The sequence below is a fragment of the Podarcis cretensis genome (genome assembly GCF_951804945.1).
Source record: "Podarcis cretensis genome assembly, chromosome: 2".
Lineage (NCBI taxonomy): Eukaryota > Metazoa > Chordata > Lepidosauria > Squamata > Lacertidae > Podarcis > Podarcis cretensis.
The window spans coordinates 114053502-114074064 of record NC_137171.1 but is presented as its reverse complement, the minus strand read 5'-3'; the positions used below and the strand labels follow the sequence as shown (position 1 = coordinate 114074064).

The following is a 20563-nucleotide window of genomic DNA, read 5'->3' as shown; positions in this document are numbered from 1 at the left end:
CCTGTTGGAGGTTGAGCAATAGTCGTGCAACAGAATTGTTGTATCCAAGAATCAAGGCAGTGAGAGGTAGAGAAGAGCAGCTTTATTCCAAAATAAAAGCAACAGCGGTAACAAAAGTCAGCAAGTATATGGCCCATTGCTACTTCCCAAGTCTTTTACATGGCTAAATCTGCTTTGGCTTTCTTAAAAAGAAACTTGCATTGCATACTAACCACCGCAAGAACTAATGGGAAGAATCGAAGATCACGTCGTCATTTTAAAAAGTTACCATTTCCAGAGGCAAGAAAGAGATGGCTGAACGTGATGGATTTAACATCGATATCACCAGTTACAGCGAGGTGCTCCACCACTTGCATTCCCGGTGGGGTTGGGAGTCTAATAATTGGCCGGTTGAACACTTCCAACACCATATCTTGGGCGTTAAAGGAGAACGCTACCTGGAAAGAGAAATGAAGAGTTAGATCAGGCATTCCCAACCTGCAGCCCTCCAGATGTTTTGGCCTACAACTTGCATGATCCCTAGCTAACAGGACCAGTGGTCAGTGATGATGATGGGAATTGTAGTGCAAAACATCTGGAGGGCTGAAGGTTGAGGATGCCTGAGTTAGATCAACTATGCATCTTTTGTCATATTGATTTGAATGAATAGGAACCATTGCTATGAAGTTAGCAGACAGACAAGAGAGAAAGCTAGAGACTTGCCAAGAGAATATAAGCCTAACTACATAGTGTTGGGACGCGGGTGGCGCCACAGAGCCTAGGACTTGCCGATCAGAAGGTTGGCAGTTCGAATCCCCGCGACAGGGTGAGCTCCCGTTGCTCAGTCCCTGCTCCTGCCAACCTAGCAGTTCAAAAGCACGTCAAACTGCAAGTAGATAAATAGGTATCACTCCGGCATGAAGGTAAACGGCGTCTCCGTGCGCTTCTCTGGTTCGCCAGAAGCGGCTTAGTCATGCTGGCCACATGACCCAGAAGCTGTATGCCGGTTCCCTCAGCCAATAAAGAGATGAGCGCCACAACCCCAGAGTCGGCCACGACTGGACCTAATGGTCAGGGGTCCCTTTACCTTTACATAGTGTTAGGCATAAGTTTAATACAAGGGCTGCATTCAGATGTGGAGTTTATTGTGTTAGTATTACTGGTTAAATTGCTAGAGCTTCTGTCCCGATTTCTAGCATTGTTTTGAAACAGCAATGCCTTGCTGTGCCACTGATCTGTGACTTTTGGATCAAGGTGCTAGCATACCACACTAAATTTTAAATGGCAGGAAAGAGCAGTATGCTGGTATACCACCGCAAATTCTGTAAACATACATCTCAATTTTCCGAGTGAATGGGTTTGCAAATGGATTTCTGCTGGAAACGGTTAAAGAAATGAGATCTATTCTTCCGCTAGATTCCACCAGATTTCAGGAAGCAGCTTTTACAGTGTGTGAAATATCACATCAACTTGAGGGGGTGGAGAGAGCAGGTAAGGAAATGTCAATGAGATAAGAGTGGTGCCAGAGTGGTGCATGCTCTAGTTATCTCCCGCTTGGACTACTGCAATGCGCTCTACGTGGGGCTACCTTTGAAGGTGACCCGGAAACTGCAATTAATCCAGAATGCGGCAGCTAGACTGGTGACTGGGAGTGGCCGCCGGGACCACATAACACCGATCCTGAGAGATCTGCATTGACTCCCAGTACGTTTCTGAACACAATTCAAAGTGTTGGTGCTGACCTTAAAAGCCCTAAATGGCCTCGGTCCTGTATACCTGAAGGAGCGTCTCCACCCCCATCATTCAGCCCGGACACTGAGATCCAGCGCTGAGGGCCTTCTGGCAGTTTCCTCATTGCGAGAAGCGAGGTTACAGGGAACCAGAGAGAGGGCCTTCTTGGTAGTGGCGCCCACCCTGTGGAACACCCTCCCTTCAGATGTGAAGGAAATAAGCAGCTATCTTATCTTTAAAAGACATCTGAAGGCAGCCCTGTTTAGGGAAGTTTTTAATATTTAATGCTGTATTTTTAACATTCGATTGGGAACCGCCCAGAGTAGCTGGGGAAACTCAGCCAGATGGGCGGGGTATAAATTAATAATAATAATACTGTAATAATAATAAAGTGCCATCTGAATGCAGCCCTGGTTGCTTAAACTTGGCCGTGTTTACTGTGGAGAAAAAGCAGCGGCGGGCATAAAAAATCACAAAACTGTTCATAATACAGATATAAGGGGTATTATACTATCCCACCTAAAAATAACAAGCAGCTTTAATTGGAGACTGGATATAGTCTAGCCTCCTTGTAAGCTTTGCAAATCAGGATGAGTGCTCAGTAAACAGGCCATTTGGAGGAGCCCAAATATGCAGGATGAGAACATTTTATTTCATCAGTTGGGAAGTTATGGTTCTCCAGCTGTTTCTTGAACTCCCCTCAGTCCCAGCTAGCAGGGCTAATTATTAGGAATTATGGGAACTTCTTGTCCAACATCTCAGTGGCCACAGATTCCTCATTCCTGTTTTATATCAAGGGTCCCCTCACCCTTCCACCTCATTATATTGAAATACTGAGCTTTGGTTTATCCTTTAGGTCTCAGATATACATCCCCAGCTGTTCTCCCTGTAAGTTATTCCTGCAATAGGGCTCTCCTCTTACTTACTGTGACGAATAGTCCCAGGTCCAAGAGAAGATCCCGCTCTCTCCCCGTAGCAGAGTTAAAAACGACGACCCTATCTCCGTTGAAAGTCTCAAATCGAGCGTTAAATTGAAGGAGCGGATTCGAGGCATTCTGGCCTATATGAAAGGTAAAGCTGATAGGAACATGGGAAAACATGCTTTATACAGAGTCATAGAATAACCCCCTGCAATCTCAGCTAAAGCATTGGTCCATCTAACTCAATACAGTGGTACCTCAGGTTAAGTACTTAATTCGTTCCGGAGGTCCGTTCTTAACCTGAAACTGTTCTTAACCTGAAGCACCACTTTAGCTAATGGGGCCTCCCACTGCTGCTGCGCCGCCGGAGCACGATTTCTGTTCTCATCCTGAAGCAAAGTTCTTAACCCGAGGTACTATTTCTGGGTTAGTGGAGTCTGTAACCTGAGGCGTATGTAACCTGAAACGTATGTAACCCGAGGTACCACTGTACTGTCTTTACTAGAAGGCTACGGCCCCAAGTATCCCTATGGAATATCATACCTGTTCATATTAGCACACAGAGACAGTTTGTAGTATAGATACAAGGTTTACCAGGCCCTCCCCACAGGGATGGGGTAGAAATTTGATTCGGTTTGCATTCAAGGCTAAATCTTATCAAACTGACTCATGAGAACTGACATGTAGCCATCGTTCAAAATTTGCACTTTTTTGTGATGCAATTCTCCAAGCAAAGAATGTTTCCAAAATGCAAAAATTAAAGGTATTGAGGGAGGGGAGATATCTAATCCTTGTGGCTCACGTGTGTGGGGTGAATAAATAAAATGATTGGCTGGGTGCCTACGTGGGGCTTAACACACTCTCCAGTGGGAGAGAGCCTCCAGTAGCAGAGTTTAAACTCGCAAAGTTCAGCAGTAGAATGTGGGAATTCGAGCTGTCAAATCTTTTCCATATCCCATTTTGTTGCATACGGTGCTTTGTTTTCTATGCCTCTTAGCATTGACCAGACCACACCAGCATAGTAAGTTTAAAATGCTTTACTTACAAAAACGTTCCAAAGGCCAGGTTTATGCATTTATCCAAGCAGCAGCAAAGAAAACACAGATAGCATACTCTTGAGTACAACATACAGACTGTAGTTCTGAACAAGCGTTCTGTGCTTGAAATGCTGACCTGGTTGATTTACATGGTGGAGGGAAAGGGATAGGAACAGGGAGAGATGGTGTCACTTCCTCCTTCATCAGAGAAGAAGGGGCATGACCTGTGTCTAGGAATCACAGCTCTATTGTTTTAACCCCTTCATGCACAAACTAGCTCTATGCTTTCTAGTTGCATTTGATTGCAAACTCCCACAAGGGGAAAATGTAAATATCTTATTTTCACTATTAATACAGACCTTTTGGCCTCTCGGGGCACCTTGGCTTTCATTTCAATGCGTTCCCCGGCCTTCAAATTCAAGCGGGCAACCATTTGCTAAAAGAAAAAAAAAAGGGGGGGGGAGGATGTGAAAGATTCAAGGGCTCCTATTTCTCATAGTATAATCTTTTTCAGCCTCAGGTTCTTGGACTTTATAAATAAAGATAAACAAATTAAAGTCAACTGCCTCTTTATGGTCTTTAAACAGATTGATGACTTTCAGACATCCAGGGTCATTACACCCAATTTTAAACATTTTTAAAAACAAATGTGATACTAATGCTGATCTTTGGTGTTGAAATTAGGGGTTGGGCAGATTGTACTAAAATCAAAATAATTCAGACTTGATTTTGTGATTTTAGGGTTTTCATAATCTACCCCCAGTGTATCTAATTAGAGCATGAAAATGATTTCAGGTTAAATAATATAGTAAATTTAAAATGGTAAATCACTGGTACATAAAAAAATCAGCTGCCAAGAAGACAGTCTTCGGATATCCAGAGGAACAAAGGGCATATATGTGCAAGGAAACTTGGTTACAAAATATTTCAAAACCATTTCCAAACTTTGGATTCTTTGTATAGGCACGTAATCCATGGGAAAATGTCACTAGAAATGTATTTAAACACAGGTTTTAGAGGTAGGAGCAATACTGCCCTGGACAATGATGCAGTTGGGGGAAAATTGTATGGTATACCATAATCCAATATAAATTACTTGTTTTGGGGGAAGTAGTACTGGCAAATCTGGCTCATTTTATTCTTAGGTGTCAATTATATACTGATATGATAACAGCCTAGCTAGGGATTGAATCTGGGAACTTGTGCATGCAAAGCATATGGTCTACACAGTTCCCCCCCCCCTTTTGTTCTTACTGGGAGAACAGAATACTTCAGATGGGGAGAGGAATCAGTTGTGGGCAATCATTTTAACTGTAGTCCTCTTACATGATTGCTGCTAATATAAGATCTTTCCAGATTAGTTAAACTCAATACCAAGTCTTTTCAGTAAGCTATTTATACTGAAACAGAAACCAGTCCATGATTTTTATCCCATTCTGGTTGACCCTAATCAAGCTATCAATTGCCCTTTGATGGCCATTGGATTTACCCATCTCACCCACTTTATGGAAGAACTCCATGAGGACTAGCTATGAACCTATCCGGACCCTGAGATCATATTCTGAGGCCCTCTTTCATGTGTCTCCTCCTTGAGAGGTCCAGAGGGTGGCAACATGAGAACGGGGCCTTCTCTGCAGTGGCTCCCCATCTGTGGAATGCTCTCCCCAGGGAAGTTCGCTTGGTGCCTTCATTATACACCTTCAGGCGCCAGGCAAAAACGTTCCTCTTTAACCAGGCCTTTGGTTGACCTGATTTTAAAGTGTGACTTTAAAGTCGTAATTCACCTGAAATATCAAGCATTCCCCACACCTGCCATGGATAATTATAATACACTTAAACTTCACACTCACAATAAGCAAATAGCATTTCTAAAAAAAAATTTTTTTTTTGCCAACTCACCAATGCCATTGCTTCGAAAATACAACTATTTAAAAACTATTTAAAAACACCACCACCTGCGAGCATCTACTTCTTGGGCTTCAATGGTGTATGTTTCTCACACCCCAACCTTTAAATGGTCCTCAGGTGTGAGTGTTTCCTTCTTCTGGCCAATCAGGGATGAAATTCTGGTTACCAGTTAATTAAAAGATAACAGGGCTGATCCCTCTGGCTCTCTGCAGGTGGGGTTAGTTTATCAATATTGGGGGGTGGCTGTTAAGGGGCATGTTTATTTGCATGTGAAGAACATGCATACTTTTGCAAGAAATGGGACACAAGGACTTAAAGAATGTAATAAGAGCCCTGCTGGATCAAAGGCCAGTCTAGTCCGTCGTCCAATTCTTGTAGTGGCCAATTCTATACAATGGTATTTCGGGTTAAGAACTTAATTTGTCTGGTGGTCCGTTCTTAACCTGAAACTGTTCTTAACCTGAGGTACCACTTTAGCTAATGGGGTTTCCTGCTGCCGCCGTGCCGCCACGACACGATTTCTGTTCTCATCCTGAAGCAAAGTACTTAACCCAAGGTAATATTTCTGGGTTAGCAGAGTCTGTAATCTGAAGCGTATGTAACCCGAGGTCACTGTATATAACATTTAGGAAACATCTGAAGGCAGCCCTGTATAGGGAAGCCTTTTTTAAGGTTTAACACGGGTGGCACAGAGCCTAGGGCTTGCCGATCAGAAGGTCGGCTGTTCGAATCCCCACAACGGGGTGAGCTCCCATTGCTCGGTCTCTGCTCCTGCCAACCTAGCAGTTCGAAAGCACGTCAAAGTGCAAGTACATAAATAGGTACTGCTCCAGCGGGAAGGTAAACAGCATTACCGTGCACTGCTCTGGTTTGCCAGAAGTGGCTTAGTCATGCTGGCCACATGACCCGGAAGCTGTACGCCGGCTCCCTCAGCCCATAAAGCGAGATGAGCGCCTCAACCCCAGAGTCGGTCATGACTGGACCTAATGGTCAGCGGTCCCTTTACCTTCACCTTTATGCTGATTATATGTGCTGGAAGCCGTCCAGCACCCAACTCAGATGGATGGGGTACTATTATTATTATTATTATTATTATTATTATTATTATTATTATTATTATTATTAAACCTGCCCTTGCAAGGGCGGGAGACATGTGACCAGGAGCCTAGCACAGCTGCCCCTTTGGAAATGGCTCATTGAAGCGATCCAGATGTGAGGGGGGAAGAGCATTTTGCTTCAGGCTCTTAACATGACACGACGCCCGAAGAGAGACCTCCGACTTGCACCCGCCCCTTCCTAAGCGCCTTCCCCTCCAGCGCAGCAAAGCGCGGTGCCTAAGGCGCTGGCGCAGCAACCAGCGGAAAGGAAAGGAGCGGCGCCATTGGCCGCAGGTGTCGCCAGCCTCGCCCAATCCGAATTGCCGGAGCCGCCCGCGCCGGGAGGCGGAGCTACTAAAACCAAAGCGAAAGTGAGGGTGTGGCCAGAGGGGGGGGGGCTTTAATCCCGGGAGAAACCCTGGGATTTAAATATATAGAGAGAGTGTTTCTCTTTTTCCTTACCCAGACTGGTGTTGTCCGTTGCGCACAACTTCTGCAGCAGTTAAAATAAAAGATGTTCCCTCTGAAACCTCTCTCTCTCTCTCTCTCTCTCTCTCTCTCTATATATATATATATATATTAAAAAATCTATATATATATAGATTTAAAATATAGATATATATTTTAAATCCCAGGGTTTCTCCCGGGATTAAAGCCCCCCCCCCCTCTGGCCGCACCCTCACTTTAGCTTTGCTTTAGTAGCTCCGCCTCTCGACGCAATATATATATATATATTGATTGTTGGCTTCCTGGTCCTCCCAGTAGTGTTTTGCTTTTCCTCACCTCTGCTGAAAGGGGCAATCGAATTTGTAAGAGCTTCAAATTGATTGCCTGGCTAGGCTGTGTGTCTTTTGTTGTTGGGGTAAGATTGAATGGGAAGCGTACTAATTCCCCCGCGCGCCTCATTCGCAGTCCATTTTCCCTCCCTCTCTCTGAAGCGGCTGTTGTTTCCTCCCCCCTTGATGAGAGTAGCTCAGTCCCTAAAGATATTTAATCTTAGGGGTCGTTTGGCAAGAGATTTCTCAATTGCAGGGGGCTGGACTTAAATGACCTTCCCTTGTGGTCCCTGTTCTGTGATACACAAATAATATTTTTTTTCTTTCTTTGTGTGTCCCGGAGGCTTCACCCTAAAGTGTTTCCTGCTCAGTCCCAGAAATACTAACAGCTACGAATTAGGCTTGAACATGTGCAGAGTGCTTGTCTCTCGCAACTGAGCACCCATAGTCTTGGAGGTCCAGTCAGGAAGCTGTGTATGTAGCGGCAAGAATGACGACAGTAGATAAATGTATTTTTTTTAATTGTTAGTCTTTGAGGTGCCCACCAAACTTTGCTACATTTTGGATGCACATTTTAGCTAGAAGATGGTAATCCTTATCCATTTTCTCTCTTTCCACCCCCAGACTGGAGTTGTCCGTTGCGCACAACTTCTGCAGCAGTTAAAAGGAGTTCGTTCTAAAATCTCAAGCCACGGGCTTTTGCATCTTTCGGAGAGAAGGGAAGTTAAATTCAACTTAAAAATAAAAATTGTTGTATTGAGCAATGGCCGCTGAGGATACCCTGAAGATGTTTGAGGTGGAAGTGACTTGCTCCATTTGCTTACAGTATTTCACTGACCCAGTGATTCTAGACTGCGGGCACAATTTCTGCCACCACTGTGTTTTCAAGTACTGGAAAGATTTTGTGCGTGATCGGAGCTGCCCTGAGTGTAGATGGGTCGTTGAGCCTGACCGGCTCATTACGAACAAGCCGCTGGAAAACTTAGCTCGATTCCTCAGAGATCAAGCAAAACAAGCAAAAGGAGGGGAAGGAACCTGCTACAGGCACCCAGAGCCTCCCACATCTTTCTGTAAGACTGACCAAGCCCTAGTCTGCTCAGCATGTGTCGAATCCGCAGAGCACAAGGCTCACGACGTAGTTCCCATGGAGCAAGCTGCCCAAGAGACCAAGGTGAGAGAGGCCTTTGTTTGTAGGACTGGGCATGCATATGCACAGCCAGGAAAAAAACAATGCTGTCCAGGGTTGTAAAGACTGCGGAGAGAATAATTGGGTGCACTCTTCCCACCTTGGATCAAATCTATGCTTCCAGGTGCCATAAGAAAGCTGCAGAGATAGCGCAGGATAGTGCGTACCCCGGAAATTATCTCTTTCAGCTTCTGCCTTCTGGAAGAAGCTACAGGGTTATAAAGACTAGGACTAGCTGCCTGAAAAACAGTTTCTATCCAAATGCGATTTTGGTTTTAAACACAGTGTAAGGAGTCTCTATGGGAGTATATTGTGTTTAAAAATGGGGTATCAGAGTTTTTAGGGGGCTAACCAGGCTAGGATAGCTGGGATAGCAGGCTTGTTGGTTTTTGAATGTCTTATGTAGATTTTTTCAATTTCGTTCTGTATGGAACAATGACAATAAAGACTATCGTATCGTATATTATTGATTTGCAGGAGGAATTCAAAAACATTCCTGCTTAGTCAGGCGTTTGGTGGCTGAAGGTTCATGGCAGCCCTGAGATCACTGGTTGAGAGAATGCTTTGAGCTTAGAATTTTTTTTAAACTTTATTACATACTCTCCTAAAGCATGCTTGCGTTTTCTTTTCAGGATCACATAGGCAACTGCATTAATGCTCTAGAGAACCGGGAAGAGACAATTCTGGAGTGTAGATCAGCTGCAGAAAAACAAACTCAAACCCTGATTGTAAGTGTCACTGTTACTGGCAAGTCCGCAAGTAATAATAATAATAATAATAATAATAAATATTTATACCCCACCCTCCCCAGCCAGAGCCAGGCTGAGGGTGGCTAACACTGTAAAATTACAGTAAAAACATAGTAGGGGGGAAAAAGCCAATTTAAAATACAGGTTAAAATGCAATTTAAAATGCAGCCTCATTTTAAAAGTAGCCCATAGATCAAAAAGTAGTAGCACTTTAAAAAAATAATAATTGTGTAATTACCGACAAAGGAGTGCATAAAATACCATCCAAGTTGGAGGTCCGTTTTTGGAAACTCTTTCCCTACTGCATGCAAAACCAGGTTTTTCTGTGCTTCTTGTGGGCTGAGCGTTTCTCATGCGAACTCCAGAGTGTGTGCAAACTTTTCACAGCTACTGCACTACATTGTTGTTGTAAGAATGCCACTCTTATTCCCCACCCCCCAATTTAATCTGGGGTCATCCTCTCTGAAGGAATTCAGATAAATAAATAAAAACCCATTAAATAAATAAATAAAACAGCCCATTTACAGCATTAAGCCCCCTTTTGTGAGCATTCTGAGTGTAGAGTCGCCTTCCACAGCCTAGCGGTTCATTTTATGGACCAATGGTCTCGTTAGATAGTAAAATTCATGTTAAATTGCTGTTTTAGGGGTTGTTTTTAAAAGTCTGGATTAATCCATTTTGCATTACTTTCTATGGGAAAGCATGCCTTGGTTTTGGAATGCTTTGGTTTTGGAACGGACTTCTAGAACGGATTAAGTTTGAGAACCAAGGTACCACTGTATTGCTGACCTATGCCTGACTCCAGCTCCTGACCGTTTAACGTCCTTTTATATATACAGTGGTATCTCGGGTTAAGTACTTAATTTGTTCTGGAGGTCCGTTCTTAACCTGAAACTGTTCTTAACCTGAAGCACCACTTTAGCTAATGGGGCCCCCCGCTGCTGCAGTGCCGCTGGAGCACGATTTCTGTTCTCATCCTGAAACAAAGTTCTTAACCCGAGGTACTATTTCTGGGTTAGCGGAGTCTGTAACCTGAAGCGTATGTAACCCGAGGCGTATGTAACCCGAGGTACCACTGTAATTAGTATCCTAATGTTGCCAGGACGACCTTATTCCTGCCTCCTCTGACCTCTCTCTCTCTCTCTCTTTCTCTCTTTTCCTGCTCTCTTTCCATCGGCTTATTGAAGAAACTGACAGAAAAGTTGATGCAAGAAACACTGTCCAAGTTTGACGATCTCCGCCAGTTCCTGTCGTCCGAAGAACACACTATGGTTGGCAAGCTCCGAGACATACTGAAGGAGATCGTAACGAGGAGAGACAACCACATGAGCAAGCTTTTTCGGGAAGTCTCCTCTTGCGAAATCCTCATCCGGGAGCTGGAGAAGAAGTGCTGCCAGCCAGTGAGTGAACTCCTGCAGGTAAGGCTGAAGTGGCAAGAAATGGACAAGGCTTTTCCCCCAAGGACAGTCTGGTACCCAAACCTTCATGCACCCTTTCCTTAGGTGGCACCCACATTTAAAGCCCTCTGATACCACCATAAAAAGCCATAAAGGTAAATATAAAGGGACCCCTGACCATTAGGTCCAGTCGTGACTGACTCTGGGGTTGTGGCGCTCATCTCGCTTTATTGGCCGAGGGAGCCGGCGTACAGCTTCCAGGTCATGTGGCCAGCATGATTAAGCCGCTTCTGGCGAACCAGAGCAGCGCACGGAAATGCCGTTTACCTTCCTGCCACAGCGGTACCTATTTATCTACTAGCACTTTGAGGTGCTTTTGAACTGCTAGGTTGGCAGGAGCTGGGACCGAGCAACGGGAGCTCATCCCATTGTGGGGATTCGAACCGCCGACCTGCTGATCGGCAAGTCCTAGGCTCTGTGGTTAACCCACAGCACCACCCGCGTCCCTACAGCCATGGCTTCCCTCAAAGATTTGTGGGAGCTGTAGTTTAAGGGTGCTGAGAACTATGAGGATACCTAGCTTCAGTTCATAGAGTTCCCTTGGGAGAGAGATGGATTGACCACTCTGTGAACTGTAGCTTTGTGAGGGGCTAAGAAATTTAATAAAATAAAATCTTCCTACCTCTGGGGGTTGTGGTGAGGGTGCATTGGGGAGGAGTGTTCCCAATTATATGCTCCTCTGAACTTCTGGTGAGAAAGGAATGTGACCAGTTTCGAAAGGCTTGGGTAGCATGAAGCACTAGCTCAGGGGTCAGCAAGGCTTACTGGGCATGGGCCGGATCACTCCCGCGGAGATCATCTGTGGGCTGGACGGGTGCAGCGCGACTCCAGAAATCGCACCTGTGCATGTCCATGGCGCCGGAAATTGCTTCTGCACATGTATGGAAGTGAGAGCTGGACCATAAAGAAGGCTGATTGCCAAAGAATTTATGCTTTTGAATTATGGTGCTGGAGGAGACTCTTGAGAGTCCCATGGACTGCAAGAAGATCAAACCTCTCCATTCTGAAGGAAATCAGCCCTGAGTGCTCACTGGAAGGACAGATCCTGGAGCTGAGGCTCCAATACTTTGGCCACCTCGTGAGAAGAGAAGACTCCCTGGAAAAGACCTTAATGTTGGGAAAGATGGAGGGCACTGTTGAAAATGCAGTGTCCCAAGCACAGCGGAATGATGAGGAGTACGTGCCACATACTCTATATTACTTTATTTACACTTCAAAGCTGGTAGATTACAGAAAAACATCTTGCCTCTGCCGGAGCAGAGAAAGCATCCTCTCTCCTCTAAAGCACGGAGAGAACACTGTGTGAACAGTGAAAAACAGGAAACCAGTGTACGTCACATCCAGTCTCCTTTCCCGTGAGAAACTCCAACAGCAACTCTGACTGGAATGTAAACATTGTCTTGTGACAAGCATTTCGCTGCACAGTGAAGAGAGCAGAAACCAACAGGCACAAGGAGAAGGGGACGACAGAGGACGAGATGGTTGGACAGTGTTCTGGAAGCTACCAGCATGAGTTTGACCAAACTGGGGGGGGGGGGAATGGAAGACAGAAGTGCCTGGTGTGCTCTGGTCCATGGGGTCACGAAGAGGCAGACACGACTAAACGACTAAACAACAACAACAACAAATGCCCAGATGCTGAAAATTGAGCCTGCACAGAAGCAATTTCCGGCGTTGCACTGCGCCCGTCCAGCCCACGGACGATCTCCATGGGAGTGACTGTCCGCGAGCTGGATCCAGAACCCATTCGGGCTGGAACAGGCCCCCGGGCCTTGGGTTGCCAACCTCTGCACTAGCTGTTATGTCCAGTGTACTCAATTTACACACAATTGCCTGTGTTGGGTTAAAACACACCTTTCCACCAGTGTTTTTAGATGGCTTCTGCTAAGCAGATGCCCCGCAGATGGGCATAAAAGGGGTTTTCTTCCGAAGGGCATGCATCAGGCTCCAATTTCTTCCTTTTCTCTCTCCCTTCTAGGATGCTGGGAACACCATGGAGAAGTAAGTGGAGCTCTACAAAATCCTGCATAGAGGCAGGGTCCTGGGAATCACAGAGGACAAAGAGTGGCTGTTTTGCTCAGGTCCCTGAGCACTGTGGGAACAGGGGGACACACTAGATGGGTCTTTGGCCTGATCCTGCAAGCATGGTATTTCCTCCAGTGTTCTGAGTAGTGTTGCCATCCCTGCTTGCTGCCTAGTTTTCCATTGAATCTCTGTTGTCTCTGGGAGATAGGGATGGTGGGTTCAGCGGCAGTTTGTTTTCTCTCCAGTGTGGAGCCAGTGTGGTGTAGTGGTTAAGAGCAATAGACTCATAATCTGGTGAACTGGGTTCGCTTCCCCGCTCCTCCACATGCAGCTGCTGGGTGACCTTGGGCCAGTCACACTTCTCTGAAGTCTCTCAGCCCCACTCACCTCACAGAGTGTTTGTTGTGGGGGAGGAAGGGAAAGGAGAATGTTAGCTGCTTTGAGACTCCTTCGGGTAGTGATAAAGCGGGGTATCAAGTCCAAACTCTTCTTCTTCTTCTCCAGGTTCCACCAGGCAACACCGTTTCAGTGTGTGAGCCCTTTCTCGCCAAAGCAGCTGTGGGAAATATGGGACGTGACGGACGCAAACATCTCTCTGGAGAGTGCCGTGAAGCAGTTCAAAGGTAAAGGAAAGAACTTGCTGCAAACTTCTTGTTTGTTCGTTTTTGACGCTGGCCATGGCAATATGCCCAAATTGGGAGGGCCAAAGGCTTGCCAAACCTGGGAGAAAGTTCACCCAAATCCCAGGAACAGAGGCTTCTTCTGGAGACCTCTGCTTGGGTTGTTCTTTCGGTGGGATCCTAGTGAGAACCTCCACAGTGCCGCTGAGTGCTCTTTGAGGGATTTCTCTCTTAGGTTTTTCTTTTTTATATAAAAAAGACTATTCATACTTGTGTGTAACTTGGGGTTACCCTGAGTCTGTGACAGGGTGGATTTGAGTTAAATCAAATCGATTTAAATCACAATTAAAATCAATAGTCCGTGAGACTTGATTTAAATCCTTTTTTTTTTTTTTAACAGAAAGACACATTTCTTGCTGGTATAATCTTAATATTTACAACCAGATGAAGGTTTTGTTTTTTCGAATAATAAAATTTCAGAGTAGTTTTTACAGTTATATCAAAAATTACCAATTTGGTTGTACTATTAGAAATACAGTGGTACTTCGACTTACAAACGCCTCAAGTTATAAACTCTTCAGGTTACAAACTCTGCTAACCTGGAAGTGTTACCTTGAGTTGAGAACTTTGTCCCAGGATGAGAACGGAAATCGTGTGCCGGTGGTGCAGCGGCAGCAAAAGGCCCCATTATCAAAAGCCCGCCTCTAGTTAAGAACAGTATCATGTTAAGAACGGACCTCCGGAACGAATTAAGTTCATAACTAGGAAATAATCATTTCCTTAACAACAATTTAAACAATTTATTTAACTAAAGCAATAACATTATGACATACATATCCATATTTGTTAACTGATGTGGTTAAACAATAAAAAAGAGACTTAGACTGAGTTTTGTTGTTTAGTCGTTTTGTCATGTCCGACTCTTTGTGACCCCATGGACCAGAGCAGGCCAGGTATTCCTGTCTTCCACTGCCTCCCACTGCCTCCTGAAGTTGGTAGACTGAGTTTTAGCTTTAACTTAAAACAAATCCTTATTTCCTGATTAATAGCTTTTGGGCTATAATGTAACTTAAATAGAAAACATTCTTTGGAAATATATGTCCTCCAAAAGCTTTTTATTTTAAAAATCCGATTTAAATTTTTAAAAATCCAATTTATTTATTTTTTAATTTAAAAAATCCGATTTAAATTAAAAAATCATTGATTTTTATCTACTCTGGTCTGTGGGAGGTGGTGCTGTTGCCCATCTAAGTGTAGATGCTTGGATGGGTCTAATCAGTGCTATTTCTTTTTAGAAAAAGAGGTGCCGGAACTCACCATGAATGCCTCCCTTGATTTCTTAGAATGGCAATGGTTCCTACTTAAAAGGTGCCAGAACTGGGTTCCGCCTGAAATAAAAAAAGTCCTAGGATGATGATGAAGATGATGATAATTTATTTATATCCCACCCTCCCTAGCCAAAGCCGGGCTCAGAGTGGCTAACAACAATAAAAATAGCACCGTTTACATAAAATCACAATCAATTAATTAAAATACATTCTAAAATCAATTCAGAATCGAATTAATGGCAACCATGGCTAGAGTTCTATGAGGATTACAGAAGGAGGGGGTCAGGCTGCGCCCTGGCCAAAGGCCTGGTGGAACAGCTCTGTCTTGCAGGCCCTGCGGAAAGATGTCAAGTCCCGCAGGGCCCTAGTCTCTTGTGACAGAGCGTTCCACCAGATCAGGGCCACAGCCGAAAAAGCCCTGGCTCTGGTCAAGGCCAGCCTAACCTCCCTGTGGCCCAGGATCTCCAAGATGTTTTTATTTGAAGACCATAAGGTCCTCCGTGGGACATACCAGGAGAGGCGGTCCCGTAGGTATGAGGGTCCTAGACCGTATATGGGGAACCTGTAGCTCTGCAGATGTGGATGGACTACAGCTGTCACCATCCTTGATCACTGACTGTCCTAGCAGGGCCTGATGGGAAATAGAGTCCAGCCACATCTGCAGAGCCACAGATTCCCCACCCCAATCTATTTAGTATTGATCTATGGCATTCCCCAGATGTTGCTGGACTACAACTCCTATCATCTCTAGCTAGCAGGACCAGTGGTCGAGGATGATGGGAGTTGTAGTCGAACAACGTCTGGGGACTCAAGGCTGAGAAAGGCTGGTCTGTGAAGATGATTCTCCCCCACCTGCACAAATCTCCTCAGCTTCCTCTTTAATTCTTCACCTGAAATAGGGGGGAGGGGGACAAGTAACAGAACGAGGGAAACTGATCTGTTCGATGAAGACAGCGATGTGGTGATCAAGGTATTTTCCCTTTCCTTCTTCAGATGCTGTGGAGTCTAGATTCTCGCTTCAGGAAGGTAAACTTCTGGGACCTGCGATGGGTCAAAGGAATCTCAAAAGGAGGGCATATATTTTTGGATTGTACTGCGTTGGGTTATCTGCCTGATGTTTTATGTGTTGATTTTAATTTGTATTATACTTGCATTTGCATTCCACCTTTTCCTTCAAGGAGCGTAAGGTGGCGGACATGGTTTCCCCCCTCCCTCATTTAATCCCCACATCCCGGTGAAGTAGGTTAGGCAGGGAGACAGCTGGTCAAGGGGTGAACTTCATGGGCAAGTTGGGTTTTGAATCCCAATCTCCCAGGTCTTAGTCTGAGGCTCTGGACACTATGCAGGACTGGTTTTATTCTTAAGTTTTGTTTTTATTTTGTATTGCTTTTGTGTTGTAAGCCTGCAGCCCTCGAGAAGTGGTAGGCTCCAGGTTCTGTCAGTTCCAGTCAGTGGAGACTGGTCCATTTGTGTAAATGGACGGCCTCGGTCCAGTTTACCTGAAGGAGTGTCTCCACCCCCATTGTTCTGCCTGGACACTGACATCCAGCGCCGAGGGTTTCAGGCGGTTCCCTCATTGCGAGAAGTGAGGTTACAGGGAACCAGGCAGAGGGCCTTCTCGGTGGTGGCACCCGCCCTGTGAAACACCCTCTCACCAGATGTCAAAGAGAAAAATAATTACCAAACTGCAGCCCTGTTTAGGGAAGTTTTTAATGTTTAATAGGTTATTGTATTTTAGTGATCTGTTGGAAGCCGCCCAGAGTGGCTGGGGAAACCCAGCCAGATGGGCGGGGTATAAATAATTTATTATTATTATTATTATTATTATTATTATTATTATTGTTATTATTATTATTATTATTATTATTATTATTATTATTATTATTTATTATTCTAAATTTAGTCTACCCTCAGCCACTGCCTACTTGCCTGTCTTCTTACTTCCATCCACGTTAGAGCGTGGAACAGGCTTTCAGCTTCCCCCTTCTTGGGATCAATGTTTCCCTTGTAGATCTCAGCAAGGAAGGAAGATAGTGGCAGAATTAGAATTAGTCGGGGACGCGGGCGGCGCTGTGGGTTAAACCACAGAGCCTAGGACTCGCTGATCAGAAGGTCAGCGGTTCGAATCCCCGTGACGGGGTGAGCTCCTGTATCTCGGTCCCTGCTCCTGCCAACCTAGCAGCTTGAAAGCACATCAAAGTGCAAGTAGATAAATAGGTATCGCTCTGGCGGGAAGCTAAATGGCGTTTCTGTGTGCTGCTCTGGTTCACCAGAAGCGGCTTAGTCATGCTAGCCACATGACCTGGAAGCTGTACACCGGCTCCCTCGGCCAATAAAGCGAGATGAGCGCCACAGCCCCAGAGTCGGTCACGACTGGACCTAATGGTCAGGGGTCCCTTTACCTTTACAAAAGGATAATATGAGTGGACTCTCCATGTCCTAACCACAGTAAAAAGACTGATACTGATTAATTAGGAAAAAATGTGGCTCCCTTTTAGGATTGGATTAAAGACTTATACAAACTTGCAACATACAGTATGAACAACTTGCATATAAACGCAGACTTGCCATGGACAAATTCAATGATATTTGGAATATATTCTTACCAATACTGTAATAGGTTAAGATCTGGTACAACAGCAGATCTTGTAAAGAAAAAGAAAGAATTAGCGAGGACCTAAAAGTGTGCACCTCGAGTGTCCCTGCCCTATCTGACTGGGTCTGTTTCCATGCCCTACCAATAAGCCCTGGACAATTAAACTTAGATAGATAGATAAACTTTATTTGCATTAGCCAACGGCCATAGCAACATAAAACAAGCAATATATACAATTAAAAAGACAACAATCAAACTTACACTATTGTAAAATTATGTTTACAATAAAATTATGTTTACAATTACACTATGTGTAAAATTATATTTGTCATGCAATTGCAGCCTCGTACCCAACGTTACTTGGTAACTCTAACAAACCAAAAAACTCAATGCAGTTTTGAAATTGGTGTTTGAAATCAGTATGGTTTTGAAAGGTTCAGTCCACCACCTTAATTCCAAATGGTATCCAGCCATAAGCAAAAATCTGTTCCTTGACTTTGGGAGCTACCATGCTAAATTTGGCTATGACATCTTAAGAGGTGTCTAGATGCATTGCAAACCATTTCCCAAAAACGTATCGTAGATAGTGACGCTACTCCTCCCAGCCCTTCCAAGCTCACCACTGTCACTCATTTCTCTCCGCCATCATCTTTCAGCGATTGTGGCCTTTGATCCAGAGACGGCACATCCCCGGCTTGTCCTCTCTAAGGACTGCAAAAGCGTCAGACTGGCGGACAAAACTCAAGAGCTGCCCAAGAGCCGGAAGCGGTTTGAAGCCAACCTATTCCTCCTAGGATGCGAGGAGTTTGCCGTGGGCAGGAACTACTGGGACGTCGCCGTGGGAAGCGAGGGCGAATGGGCCGTGGGAGTGGCCAGGAAGTCCGTCAAGAGGAAGGACGTGGCTGCCATAAGCTATAAGGTTGGGATCTGGGCAATAGGGAAGCGGGGAAGTCAGTACGCGGTTTTCAACCCCCCTGACTTCCCTCCTCTGAGCTCTGTGCGGGAGCTCAAGAAAGTTCGAGTGTCTTTAAACTGCGATGGGAGGCATGTGGCCTTCTTTGATGCGGACGATGCAGCCCTGCTTTTCCAGACCCCAATAACTACCATCGCCAGAGAGTCCTTCCTCCCCTTCTTTCATGTTTCCAATAAAGCTGTTCTAACACTGCCCCGCTAAGGCAGTCAGAAACTTCTTCCCACTTTAGGGCTTTGGCCACTTAAGACATTGATTCTGCTGCGCATCTCAGTGGTTGATGGAGTGCAGAACACGAGCGACTCACTTTCGTGTTTTCCCAGGGAGGCTAGTCTCCTCTCCCCCCCAAACTTGGGTCTCCCATCTGTTTTTGGACTACATCATCCCTGACACCACTGGTCCTGCCAGTTAGGGATGATGGGATTTGTAGTCCAACAACAGCTGGGCAGCCAAGTTTGGGAAACCTTGCTTCTAGGGCAGCCTTCCAGATGTTTTGACGGCAACTCCCACCAGACTGAGACTGATGAGAGTTGTAGCTGGAAGCATCTGGAGCAGATGTAGGGAACCTTTGGACCTCTGGGTATTGCCAGACTACAACTCCCGTCATCCCTGGCCATTGATTATGCTTGCTGGGGCTGCTGGGAGTTATAGTTCAGCAACTCCTGGGGGAGACAAAGGTTCCCCATATTCTAATCTGGAGGGTTACAAGGTTGGGAAAAGGCTACATTCAGTGTTGTCATTTGGCTTCTCCGTCCTCCAATGAAGGGGATTCTGGGGTTGAAATGTAACCTTAACCAATCCTGTTTATATTTCAAGGGGGTGAAAACACACATTTTCACAGTTATTTTGCATGTTAGACAGTAAAGCTGATCTGCACATTAACTTTTTAAAGAGAACTTTTGTTCGTAGGTTTTATGTGGAAGAGTGGACGTATTTCTGGGATGATTTTTGCTAAGCCAAGATGTATTAAAGGCTTCTGTTTTTCTTATGGCTGCCTTGTTTTCTTTTCCAAGCTCAAAAACGATTACAGATGCATATTTCACTTGAATCCTGCTTGCTTTCTGTCCTTCCTCTAACGAAGGCTCATGTTGCTGAACTGCAGCTGCCATCATCCCAGGCTCTTGACCATGCTTCCTGGGGTTGATGGGCATAAATGTTCCCCATAAGTGCTCTAAGGCTGGGGTTGGGAACCTGCATCCCAAAGGCCATATTCAGCCCTTGGCCTAATTCCATGTGGTGGGCAGGTGGAAACACAAGGAAGGGAAGAAGGGAGAAAAACAGATGGGGGGGGGGTGAGAGAGGGGCTGAAAGGGAGGGATGGATCTGGGCTCCTCTTGGTGGAAGCTTAGAGCAGCTTTCAACTCAACTTTGCTTTATAGAAAAAGTGACAGATTGCAGCTCCCCAAAAGTCTGACTCTGGGTGTTATATATATATATATATATATATTTGAAACGACATGTTGAAGTTTTTCCTGAAATCACGTGCTGATAAATTTTGTGAAATAAATAAAATGTGTGAGTTGCATTTGAGTGAGTCTGGTTGAGACACTACCCTATAATCAATAATAATAATAATAAATTTTATTTATACTCAGCCCTCCCCAGCCAAGACTGGGCTCAGGGCAGCTAACACCAGATATAAAACAATTGATTGAAATACAACTTTAAAAACAAGATTAAAATACAACATTAAAAAGCAGCCTCATTTCAGCAGAAACTCAAAAACTTTTTTGGGGGATGAAAACGTCAAGTCTTCACCAAGGCTAACTATCCAGACTGGTCCTATGTGGGCCAGAAAAAAGCCAGGGAAGTCCCCAAGTAGGAGTGGTGAAGGTGGGGCAGAGTTTGGTACCTGCAGAGGCAGGAGCAGTTTATTCCATAAATTAAGAGAAGTAGCAAAGAGTTTGGGGGTATCACCTTAAATCTCAACAGGCTTATTAGAGCATGAAGTTTTGTGGGTTAGAATCCGCTTCATCAGCTATGTGATATGCAAAGCACAGTTATTGCAGGAGCATTTGCGCTCGGATTTCGGTTGGGGATAGAAAACAGTGTCGAGAACAGAAAATTAAATGGGGGAGGGGGGGAAATACAGCGATTTTGAATTTGGGTGGCCAGCAGATGCAGAAGAGGAGAGAGCTTCTGCAGCTTGAACAGCTGTGCAAATTAGGAGAGGAAAAATTGAAG

The 20563-nt window shown here is 45.0% G+C and overlaps 1 protein-coding gene and 1 long non-coding RNA gene across 4 annotated transcripts; one reads left to right on the top strand and one right to left on the bottom strand.

The window, feature by feature from the left end:
* Window positions 1–51: 51 nt before the first annotated feature.
* LOC307209210 lies at window positions 52–4105 on the bottom strand. 2 transcript variants are annotated; one of them, XR_013835425.1, is made up of 3 exons: window positions 4027–4105; window positions 2637–2787; window positions 52–437 (listed from the first exon to the last, which is right to left on the bottom strand). It is a non-coding gene; the product is annotated as an uncharacterized lncRNA (long non-coding RNA). The 2 variants fall into 2 exon arrangements; XR_013835426.1 differs by lacking the exon at window positions 4027–4105 and adding an exon at window positions 3676–4016.
* A 4010-nt stretch (window positions 4106–8115) lies between these two features.
* On the top strand, window positions 8116–19331 carry LOC307208728 (E3 ubiquitin-protein ligase TRIM39-like). Of its 2 annotated transcripts, XM_079963626.1 has the most exons (7): window positions 8116–8619; window positions 9267–9362; window positions 10571–10801; window positions 12819–12841; window positions 13370–13488; window positions 15807–15839; window positions 18066–19331. In XM_079963626.1, exons 1-7 carry the CDS (start codon window positions 8212–8214, stop codon window positions 18581–18583), a joined length of 1428 nt encoding a protein of 475 aa, XP_079819752.1. In that variant the 5' UTR covers window positions 8116–8211; the 3' UTR covers window positions 18584–19331. The 2 variants fall into 2 exon arrangements, with proteins under 2 accessions (XP_079819752.1, XP_079819753.1); XM_079963627.1 differs by lacking the exon at window positions 9267–9362.
* The last annotated feature ends 1232 nt before the right edge of the window (window positions 19332–20563 follow it).